The following is a 12,520-nucleotide window of genomic DNA, read 5'->3' on the forward strand; positions in this document are numbered from 1 at the left end:
TATTTTAAAACATGATTATTCATTATTCCCGCGTAAACCGTACGGAACTTTTCTAGATCTTACCTTCTATATCTGTATCTGTATGTTTACGTCGACTGTGAGAAAAAGCAACCGGTTTGCAAATATCTTAGACCTTATGAGGCGTTTTTGCCGAACTGGTTTCAGGTAATATCCTGCTCCGATAGCAGGTAGTCCCTCAGCCACCTTGTGCAAGAAAATGAGTGACTTGTGCGTCGTTCTTTTAGGTCATTATACGACTAATATTATTGGAGTCCGTGGAGTCTTCGTCTATGGACTTGTAGTCGCCTGTGACGAACATGGCAGCACAGGGCCGGATCCAGACACTTGAAAAGGAGGGGTGCCAGCTGAGGTTTCTCGAAAAAAGGGGGGTGCTTGGACATTAATTGCCAGTTTTAGTCAATTTTACACATGAAAATGACAAATTTTCCATTAAAAAGGTAGTTGGCAACTCCTGTGCCCCCTCTGGCAAGCGCCACTCTCTGCACTCCCTCTACTCTTAATTATGGCTAGACATGTAATTTATTACCTATTAACTGATATAAATAAATCATTTATTGATATTGATATCAATAAATTATCATTTATTGATATCAATAGATATAACATACATTGTATTTGCTCACATGTTAATAAATATTAATATCAATAACTGATTTATCAATATGTTACTAAATAATTTATCAACATGTTACTAATTAATTATTGACATCAATAAATTTTACAATTTATTAACAAGTTATTAAATCATTTATTGATATTATCAAATAGATGAATTATTAATGTGTAATAAAGAAGGTGCCACTATAGGTGGTTTAATCGTAGTCAGAAAAGTGTAATTGCTTATTAGCTCACCTGGCCATAGGCCATGTGAGCTATTGCCATCACTTGGCATCCATTGTCATCGTCCACATCATCGTTAACAATTTCTTCAAATAGCTTCTCCTCTGAAACTACTGAATAGATTTGCATGAAACTCATCATGTCTGTTCTTTAGAGTATCCTGCACAAAATGGCAGTTTAGATTTTTGATCGGTTAAAAAACATGGATGCCGTTACTAAAATAAGAACATCTGGGTGAGACGGCTGATTTTTGCATATATCTCCAAAACTGCTAGGTTTAGCTAAATTCTGACACTAGTAAAAGTATTCAGCATGATAAAGTCTATCTGTGGTCAAATTTGGTGAAAATCTGTTTATCCATGTTGGAGTTATTGCCCTTTTTGGATGTTTTTTTGCTGTTTTTGATGTTATTCCTTTCAAAATTCTTCTCCTCAAAAACTACTGTACAGAATTCAAGTTGTTTTTTTTGTTTTTTTTTTGTTTTGTAGGGTATCATTAACAAATGACTGTTCGGATTTTTGATCAGTTAAAAAACATGGCCGCCTTTACTAAAAGTAGAACATAGGGGTTGTACAGTAGTTTTTTTGCATATATCTCCAAAACCGTTAGGTTTGGCCAATATCTTTCAATTGCTGAAATATCTTTATTATAAGGCCTACAAAAGTCTCTAGGGATCAAAGTTGTCAGATGACTCCATGTAAGGGTTATTGTCCTTGAGAGGTGAAAAATGACTTTTTTTTACAGTTTTCAGCCTTTATCTTGAAAACTGATAGATAGAATGAAACTTTCATTTGCTGAAATGATTCTTATTACAATGCATACAAAAGTCTCCATGGATCAAAGTTGTCAGATGACTCCATGTAAGGGTCATTGTCCTTGAGAGGTGAAACATGATTTTTTTTACAGTTTTCAGCCTTTATCTTGAAAACTGATAGATAGAATGAAACTTTCATTTGCTGAAATGATTCTTATTACAATGCATACAAAAGTCTCCATGGATCAAAGTTGTCAGACAACTTCATATAAGAGTTATTGCCCTTGAAAGGCAAAAAATTAGTCAATATCTTGAAAATTATAATAGATTGAATGAAACTTTCGATTGATGAAATGATTCTCATGGTAAGTCCTACCAAAGTCTTCATGGAGTCAGAATTGTCTTGTTAGAGTTATTGCCCTTGAAAAGCAAAAATTTAACCAGGTGAGCAGTTCAGGCTCCTGGGAGCCTCTTGTTTTATTGGATATTTCCCAGCATACATAATCCAGAATAAGATTTTTTAACATGGTATTGAATGTTTATTAATATCAATAATAGAGAATAAATTCCACAACAGCTTGCCATATACTCTAGTTTGTTTATATCCCAGATTGTAAATGAGTCCCACACCATAACTCTATATTCCATTGTTGATCTTACTAGTGAGATGAAGGCAAGTCTTTTACAGTTTTGTGGACAGTACTTCCTATTTAGAAAACTCAGAGTGGAATTAGCTTTCTTAGTGCCATTTGGTATGAGAGTAGACCACCTTTGGCCTTCAGGTATTTGCAAGTTTAGGTACAGGTTTTTAGCTCACTTGGCCTTAAGGCTGTGTGAGCTGTTATCATCAGTTTGTGTCTGTCAACATTTGCTTTTTGTCCAACATTTTCACCTCTTAGACTGTTTGACCAACTGGATACAATACATAACTGTATTTTAAACCATAAGATGAATGACTTGCAAATGCAGGGGAAATGGTCATGATGAAAATGATGTATAGCCATGATTTAGCTTCATCTAATGTTCTTCCTCAGCAAATATATAACAGGCTAATGCCCTCCCCCCAAAAACAGGTCAGACAATAGGACATAGGTGGATCCCTACCCTAATTCAGTGTTCATTCCAGGCTGCGCCCTTGCACCATTGGCGCAAATTTTTTAAGCATGGCGCAATAAAGTGTGGCATGTGGGCCTAGCGGGTGCACAGTATTCCATAAGTGGATCTCTGAATTTCCTTATTTTTTTTTTATTATTCTTGGTCTGGACGTGTTCATTGATTAAGAAATCTGATTTAAAAGCAGCAATGGCCTTGACCGTTTCTTATTTAACATAAGAATACTTTAAAACTTTTTTTGGTCAAAACGATTTAGGGGAACTGCAGGCGGTGTGCAGGGGACACGAATGTGTGAAGATGAATTTGTGAAACTTTTCATTGTTGATGGGCCTTGGTCGAGTTGGATACGATTCTGATGAGAACAGAAAGATTCTAAGAGGAACTGCAACATCAAATTGAATTACAGAGTGAATAAAAAAATGCCATAATAAAAAACAATGTATTCTATTTTTTTTTTTTTTTTATTCGTTTGAAGTGTATGTACCTGTTACCTCTCACCTAAAATGTAACTATAAAGTGTATACAAACCTGAGGCTAACTTCTTTGTTGATTGAATATCTCCTGTTACTAGTATCTGAAAATGACCCCTTATCGTACTGTCACATTGGCCCCCTTTATTCTGAAAATGACTCCCCCTCCTCCCATTTCACTGTCAAGGGGGCCACTGACCCCCTTTTGCAATTTTCTGGAATGAATACTGCAAATTTTTTCCAGAGGATCTTAAAACACTTTGCAGGTATTTCCAACATTTTGCAGTGCTTTAAGTACATATTTTAACTTGCTGCATTCATCAATATATGTTCTTTTCAGCAATTTTTTGGTCAAACATGGTAACAAAGCATGATACCTTAACTTACTTAGTTAATAAGGCATGATTTGCCAGGTGAGCGATCCAGGATCTTTGAGAGCCTCTTGTTTTGTACCTGTTGCAAGGTATGGATGTTGAGGGTGTAAAATCTCTGGCTTTTGTTACGGATGCTCATTGTGTAACACTTCGTGGCATTGAACCTCATACCCCAATTCTCACCCCATTCTAGACTTTCCAGGTCAGCTTGTAGAATATTATGATCTTCAGCTGTTTTGATCTTTCAATATAGCAAGCAGTCATCTGCAAATAGTTGAACTGACGATTTAACAAAGTCTGGTAGATCATTGATATGGCAAAGGAACAAGATTGGTCCGAGGACTGTTTCTTGAGGGACTCCAGAGTTGTCTCAACTTCTTCAGAATGTTCTCCTTCAACTACTAATTTAATTGTTCTTTGAGTGAGAAACATGCAACCAGTCATTGGTGATTCCTCTGAATCTGTAGGAGTCAATTTTGTAAAGGAGCCTGTTGTGTGGTACTGTGTCGAAGGCTTTCAAGAAGTCTAGGCTGGCAATATCAGTTGGTCTTCCAGGGTTGTGGGCTTTCTGGAAGTCATTGATGGTAGCCAACAGTTGAGTCTTGCATGAGTAACCTGATTGGAATCCATGGTTTAGTGATGTTAGTAGTCTGTGTTTTTCTAGGCGTTTCAAAATATGCCTACGGATGATATGTTCCAAGAATTTGCTTGATACTGTGGTTAGTGAAACAGGTCTGTAGTTTTCAACTGCGTGTTTGTCTCCCTTTTTTAATACACAAGAGATGTTTGCAGTGAGCCAGTCCTTATTGAATGAGCCTGTGTCTACAGACTACAGTGCATTGAAATATGACTTGAAAGCCAGTTGCAGTTTATGTGGCACATACTTTGCATATGCAATTTGGTATATCAATCAGGTCCAGATGCTTTAGATGGATTGACTGCCTTGAGGAGCTTTTCTAGTCAGTTTGTTGTTATTTTTAATGGCTTGATGGATTCATTTTTTTGCCTTGTTGTTTCTACTTTGGTTGTTGTCATTTGTGAATATAGACTTCTTTTAAAATATTACCTGAATAGAGCTGAAATATTGCTGCTCGGGCATTAAACACCAACAATCAATCTTTTACAATTTTTAATACTCTGAGTCACTGATTTGGTAAGAAAACTAAAAAACAAACCTGAACTGTAGTCTTTTTATTATATGTATTGTTATATGCATGTACTAATCATTAAAATATGGTACTCATATTTGAACATTTCTTTTTTATGTTTGGTATCCTGAATATTTAAAGGATTTTACGACCATCCCAATAAAGATGTTGAAAGTGAATAGAAAATTTTCGGTCAATTTATGACCTTCTTCTACAGTGTTAAGCATAAACTTAATGCTTAGCACTGAAAAAGGTCATAAGTTGACTGATAATTTATTTCAAAGTTCATATTCTACATCTTTCTTGAGATTGATTCAACTGTCAATAGCATAAACTGTGACAGTTAATAAAATATTAGAATGGTGTGACTCTTTAAGAATATACAGTAGTAGTCTATAACATACGAGACTTAATAGCTACACAATAATTATACATGTGTATTTGGATGTTTATGTTACAGTGCAAACTGGAATCCAGTACAATCCACTGTCCTTCTAGAGCAAATAGGAATTCTACTTTCAACTTGGACAAGTTGGAATTCAAATTTGCCCTGGATCTTAACCAGTGCAAATTGAAAGTCTGATTTCTCCTAGGACAAATTAGAATTCCAATATGCACTAGGGGAACTCTAGATCCTACAGGCTTAAATTTGAATATTTCAAAGATAAAGATAAAAAGTAATTTCTGTGCTTACGACAATCTCATGGTTAATTAAAATTTTTGTTTTCATTTCTTCATTACTTTTTTCATGATTTTGTAAGTTTCTTGTGTATTTCATTATCAAATGGTTTTGAACCATTTATCTCTTTAAAAGCGATCAGTTTTCTGTGATAGATTTAATTGGATTAATCTTGCTCACATATTTACCTTAAATCACATCTATAATAAAACTTGACCAGGATGAACACAAACAAATAAATCAGACTGGCAGCCTGCAGCTGTTTGCAGCTGTAACAGAAAATGTCTAACCTTAAAATGCTCATGCCTAAGGTCCAAAAACACTTGCACCGCAAAATGTTCAAAACAAAACATAAAAAAATGTAATAAATAAGACATTAGTGTTCTGATATATTATCTTTTAGTTTTTCATATTCAAATTTTGTTGTTTGATGAAATAAATTATAGTTCGTAGAAAAGAAAATAGTTTGAAATGAAGTTCATCTAATATAATATGTCCAAAAAATTCAACATTTAGCATATTTTACTTTCATATTGTTCAATAATATCAAGAAGCCCCCTGACCATTAAATCTAGTGTGATTCCAGATCCTACTGAAATTTAGTAGGATCCAGAATCTGCCTAGGGCAAATTGAGATATCCCAATTTGTCCTTGGACAAATAAGAATTTCAATTATTCCTGGTTAAAATCCAGTTGAAATTAGAATTCCAATTTGGCTTAGGAGTATTACGGATCCTACTGGATTCCAATTTGCTCTGTAACAATTATATGCACAACATCCAATTATAAAACATTGTATAACTATGAAGTCTTCTGTTACGGGACTATGAATATAGGTGCTGGTATTTGTGTATATTGTCTGTATATAAATTAAGAATCAGAGGTTGTATAGGACATGGTAAACTGACCACTCTGCCTCATATTATCAAATCTTTCAGATTCATATACCAGGGTATGCATGGAAGAGGGCCATAAAAGTCCAAGATGCATATATATTGGAACTTTACACAACTTCTAGTGATATATGTATTTTTGCTATTTCTAGTACATTCTCACTGATGTAATCAATTTGAAGATTAATTTTGACATTTTATCTAAGGCAGGATAAGTTTAAAGAAATGCCTCAGGGAAAGATCAAATGCAGCTATGGACCTACAAACAGCTATACAGTAACTTCCCCTATTGGTGATATTGAGGTTGTTAGCTGTCCAAAAGGACTCCACTCCCTGAAACAGGCTGGCGATACTGATGAGTATTTCTCACCTGATACTAGGTATTGAATTTATATTGATCAGTTACCCCCATGCAAACAGAATTAGGGGTGGGTATATATAGGAATCACACTGTCTGTCTATCTGTATGTCTGTCATTCTCATAAGCTGTTCAATGATTTTTGATGAAATTTGATAGGAAAATTATAGTTATCATATGTAGATTTGCATGGGATTTATTTTTCAAATACCTGCAGGCTGCATGCAACAATAATTATGTCTGTAAGGGGAATAAATCAACTAAAGCATTTTGTAAAGGTTTTCACATGTTTACATCTGGTAGGTGCAACTCCTCCTTAACCACTCTTAGATTTTAATGAAATTTATATGAAAATTTAAAGGTCTCTTACGTAGATGTGTACAAGAAAGATAATTATCGTCAGATGTGCATGATGAAAAATAATTCAGCTTAAATGTTTGACAATTGTATGTCTTGTTAGCACATTTCCACACATGTAAATGGTTTAATGTAAATTTATGAAATTTTAGAGAGAGTACAAAATCTTGCAAGGTTAAACATCAAGGTTCAACAGGATTCAAGTCCAAGTAAAGTAGGGAATATTTTTTTCTGAGCTTATTACAGTATTTTTAGTTTTTAGAGAAGTCATAACTCAAATCAACAATTGAAAATGACCTGTTGACCATGAAATTTTATCAGATGAGTCAAGGAAGTTGGTAAATCTAAGACCGATCCTTTAAAATTTGTTTCTAACAATATAGTATGAATGTTTCCTCCTGTTTTCACTTTGACTTGTTGTTAAATGGCAGGCAATGTACCCACAAGATAATTTCAAATGAATCTCTGGTAATGTAAATCTGATACGTTTTCTCTTATCCCATCTTCTTCATCAGCGTCAGTGCTTGTTTATGTTGTAGAGTAAATGTGGTGGTAAAATCTCAGCTGTATAGTGACAATGGTTACACGTACAAACCAGCACTTTTGTGTGTAGATTGGCTTCATCATTACTTCAATTCAACAGTTGATCAGTTGAAGACCCCTCCTATTTGCCACTCTATTTTAACAAAAGGTATTGCACATTAAATAGCAGTCTTTGTAAGAATCAGGCAGTAGGTGAAACATGGTATAAAAACCCATCATTATGATAGTATAATTTGACTATTTGCACCATCAGAATCAAAGGAAAAGACAATCTTTTCTATATCATTTCGTCAGATTGAGTTATAATTGAAATGCACTGAAAATGAACATTTCAAGGGCAGATAACTGTCAAAAATGTTTTTTCTAACATTCTATTGAAATATTTCTGAGCAAAGCCAGTGATGCAGAGATCAAATAATGGTATTTTCAAATAGAGAAAGTATTCTTGAGTGGTGTTACATTGTCAGATCGGTGGGGTTTTGACATGCATGTTTCTGTTTTTTTCCCATTTTGCCTGATTCTTACTAACACTTACACTTAATTATTTCATGAAGTCAAATGGTAAACAAGTGTGTGAAGTTGAAATTTGTGGTTGCTTTTAAGGGAGAAAATGTATTATTAAATGGCCATAGTCAAAAAGTTTCCCAAACTTCTCTTGAAAGAGTAATAAAAGGAACCAAGCTTATAGCGGTAATCAAAAGAATGTAATCCAGGGACAAAGACCAGACATGGAAAACAGACATACACAACAAGAACATAAAGTAACTAAAGTCATACATACAAAGTAACAAAAGCAAATGAGCAACTGGGACTCCACTAAAAACTGGAGCATGGACCAGGTGCACCGGTAGGGTAAGCATCCTCTGCTTTTCTAGAAACACCTGCCGAGCTGCTCATAAAAAGTCAAATACGGGGTAGACAAACGAAGAAAGGAAAACTATGACCCGTTGAATAAATTAGTTTTCATTATGCAGATGGATACACCATAAAGATCCATGAGTTCATGATGATGACCATAAAACTTCTGTAGTGATGACTTCAATCTTGTTACAACATAACCCTGTTCCAGAAGCCTATTTAGAATTAGAATAAAAAAAATTACCCAAAGGATTCACTGGAATAATATTCATGATTAATTGCATACTGGCTGTGTTGTAGTTCATTTGGCAGAAACAGTTCTGACAAAGGTCAGAAAAAAAAGTGGATGCAAATATTACAACTTAATGCATTGCTCAGCATTAAACTCACTATTAAATTTGTAGTCACTGCTTAACTGCCAACCACTGGGTATTTAAGGGAATATATAGTGTGAGGATTAGTTGGCTCAGAGTGAAAATTATTTGTTACAGTCGGGTGACATACCTACCTGCAGGTTGTTGCTTCTGTGAGCTAGCACATTTTTTAAAAATCAAGCTCAGTGTGTCATAGTATACAAGGCAGGGTCTGTGTTCTTGTCCTGAAATGCATGAAATTTTTGCTATAGGATGTTAAGTGTAAGTTTTTATAAGAATCAGACAAAATGGGAAAAAACAGAAATATATATGCATGTCAAAAACCTATTGATCTGACAATTTAATTTCACTATTTGATAACTACATCAACGGATTTGTTCAGACATTTTTCAATAAAATGTTAAAAATATAAAGTTTTTGACAAAGTAATTTGCCCTTGAAGTGTTCATTTTCAGTGCATTTCAATGAAATTAAAACTCAAATCTACCAAAATGATTTGAAAAATCTTAATTTTATTCTGATGATGTAAATAGTCAAATTTCACTTTCAAAAAGGTAGGGTTTTCCATACAATATTTCACCCACTAACTGATTCTCACAGAGACTGACACTTAAAACCATAATCAATCAATCAATCAAAGCAATTTGTGTGGGACCATTGCACAGATGGTGCAGTGCTTAAAGTAATGTAATTGATGCTGAATAAGTTGTCTAGCTATTTAAGTTTTTCTTTTTCATCTCTGTTATTTTTTAAAAGTTATTCTGAAATGTTGTTGGATGCCTAAATGATCAAGGATTTACCTGCTTATACTGTGAAAGTACTATTATTCATGGGGTACCAGTTTTTGTGGTTTTAGTGGGTAGGCTAAACCATGAAATTTGGTTCCAAATGAAAATGAGATTTCCATTGTCGTGTTTATTGAAAACTTCAAAACCATGAATTCAGGAATCCACAAACTTAAAGTTTTGGGAATTAAAGTACTTTCGCAGTATTAAATTGCTTAAAAATATTATATCACAAGACTAATGAATATACCAACTGAATTGTAGGTTCATTTTGTGGAACAGCATGGAAAACACTCACAGAAAAAGTTCCTTTTGGGAAGACCATATCATATAAAAACCTTGCAGGTTTATGTGGAAATGAGCGAGCCTGTAGAGCTGCTGGACTTGCCATGCGAACAAACCCTATTTCAATTATTGTTCCCTGTCACAGAGTTATCTCCCATTCTGGTAAACTTGGAAATTACAGTGGAGGACATAAAAATAAAGTAAAACATTGGTTATTGACTCATGAAAATGCTATACCTTGATACAAGTGGTTGAAATTAAAGAGAGATTCAGTGTGCCATCTTGATGCAGAAGAAACTATAATGTGCATTTATAAGTACAAATAAATCACTCTAGGGCAATCCAAAGAATATTTTACTTTGTTCAATCATATACCTACAAATAAAATTCATTATACGTAGTATTCTAGTATGTTTTTGATAATTGTACGTTTTATTTACACTGTTTGATTTAAGGCAATGGTCCGTTTACGCTGAAACATAATCCGCTTCGCAGATTATTCAGCGTAAACAGACCTAAATTAGGTTATAGCATTTAAACTAATCAGAAATTGAAGACATTCATTAAATGTATAAGGACATGACACTGTCGTCGTCTGTGTTGTGGTTATTCATAGACAGTTTTTGTGCAATAACTTCAATATTGGTTGATCTTTATAAAATTTTATAACAAGATTCCATACCACAAGAGGAAAGTTGGTATTGATTTTGAGTTTATGGCTCCATTTGTTCGAGAATAAGGTGCTACACAGGGGTTTTTCATTGAATTTAACAATGAAATGTATATAACTCCAGTGTAAAAGTGTATGGATGTCTATGATAGTTTTCCAGAATGTTCAGTCTTGGATTGCTATCAACAAGCATTTTCCAATGTCCAGTCAATAAGTTGACTATTATGGGCCTTTTAGAGCTTACTTTAAGGTGTGTTTACACTTTATGAAGACCTTTTGGTGATCTCTGTATTTACTATTTTTATAAGTTTACACGTAGTGTATTTGTTGCCTTTCACCATATCTGTTTCTTTTTCTATTTGTATCTCTGAAATTGTATTACAAGGTCTCATACCACCAGAGGAAGACTCACAGTGATTGATTTTACTGGAACCAAATAGGAATCTGGGGCCAAGAAGGATCACATTTATTCTGGTCAAATTCTTAATCCGTGTCAAGTGTGTAATCACAATAAAAATTCAGAGCTGTATTAAACTTTCACCAACTGTTCAGGGCTTAACCTTTGCAGTTGTGTCAAGATGTGCCCTGTGAAGCATTTTATTTTCAAATACTATAATATTTTTAGCATCACATAACATGCAATTACAATGAATATGTGTTTCTGTTGTGGCAATGGAATAGAAAATCTCATCCTATGAAATCAAGTTAAAAATAAAATGAGTGGCCATGAAACAAAAGGCTCCCAGGAGCCTGAATCGCTCACCTAGTTAAATTTTTGCCTTTCAAGGACAATTACTCTTAACAAGAAGTGTCCAGCAATTTTTGACTCTAACAAGACTTTGGTAGGACCTATCGTAAGGATTATTTCATCAATTGAGTTTTATACTATCTATTCAATAAAGTTTTCCAACATATTGGCTGAAAACTACTAATTCTAACAAAGAGTCATCCAAAAAACTTCTGACTTGACCCTTTGTTCTATGTAACAGCTGCCATGTATCAAAAATCCCTACAACAGTTCTACAAAAAATAGTTTGGTTCTAATTGGCCAAGTAGTGTGAGAGTAGAAGATTTTTGAAAGAAATGAAATTTTAAATAGCCCAAAACACTGAAAAAAGGCAATAACTACAACTAAACTTAACAGATTAAAATGAATATTTGACCACAAATAGACCTCATCATGCTAAACACTTTTACCCCAAGTCAGAATTTGGCTTAACTTAACAGTTTTGGATATATACGCGAAAAATTACTGTCTGACCCCTGTGTTCTTTTTTTACTAACAGTGGCCATGTTTTTTGATGGATCAAAAATCTCACATCAGTTCTATGCAGGATACCCCAAGGAACATTCATACCAAGTTTGGTTTCAGTTAGTAAAGTAGTGTCTGAGGAGAAGAGTTTTGAAAAAATTTTAACAATGACAGATGCAAAGTGGTGGCAAAAGCTAACATGGCCTTTGGCAGGTGAGCTAAAAAGGGTTATATAATCTGAACAAAAATTAACAACAATGAATGAATATTGTTAAGAGTTCATTATGTTTTATGTATTTTAGCACATACTATTATCACTTATTCGAGTTGATCTTGCTTTTTCACAGAAATATTAGTCTTGAGGAACCCATGTTACATTTAAACATACTTTCTGACACCAGGCCAACTAGATTTTCTTTGTCTAGGGGCTGTAATAATGACTAACAATTTTTAAGATTTTATCATAATAGTTGGTGTGCTGCTCAAAATAAACATTAACATATTGAAGATAAAGTGAAACCTGCCAAAAATGAACCCTGAATAATCAAAACCCTTAAAACTAGAGATTTTGAAAAGTCCCTTTATATCAGTTTAAATATATTTTAACATTAAAGGGGTTTTCACTGTATCATACGACCTATGATTCTAGGTGTAGCAGATGTTTATATCTTTCTTTGTAAGCAAACTGGGAGAAAATCTGTTTACTAAGGAACTGTAGTAAAATGGTATTTTTGGTATGTATGTAT

The 12,520-nt window shown here is 34.0% G+C and overlaps 1 protein-coding gene across 2 annotated transcripts; it reads left to right on the top strand.

The window, feature by feature from the left end:
- The first annotated feature begins 48 nt into the window (after positions 1 to 48).
- Positions 49 to 10,253, top strand: LOC148619774 (methylated-DNA--protein-cysteine methyltransferase-like). Of its 2 annotated transcripts, none has more exons than XM_088580014.1 (4): positions 49 to 165; positions 6,499 to 6,672; positions 7,547 to 7,698; positions 9,832 to 10,253. In XM_088580014.1, the coding sequence occupies exons 1-4, from the start codon at positions 83 to 85 to the stop codon at positions 10,092 to 10,094; spliced, it is 672 nt and encodes a 223-aa protein (XP_088436140.1). In that variant the 5' UTR covers positions 49 to 82; the 3' UTR covers positions 10,095 to 10,253. The 2 variants fall into 2 exon arrangements, with proteins under 2 accessions (XP_088436140.1, XP_088436142.1); XM_088580016.1 differs by having other exon boundaries at positions 6,503 to 6,672.
- Positions 10,254 to 12,520: the final 2,267 nt, after the last annotated feature.

This window comes from Perna viridis, chromosome 4 (genome assembly GCF_037379345.1).
Source record: "Perna viridis isolate PV_CMFRI_1.1 ecotype Kerala chromosome 4, ASM3737934v1, whole genome shotgun sequence".
Lineage (NCBI taxonomy): Eukaryota > Metazoa > Mollusca > Bivalvia > Mytilida > Mytilidae > Perna > Perna viridis.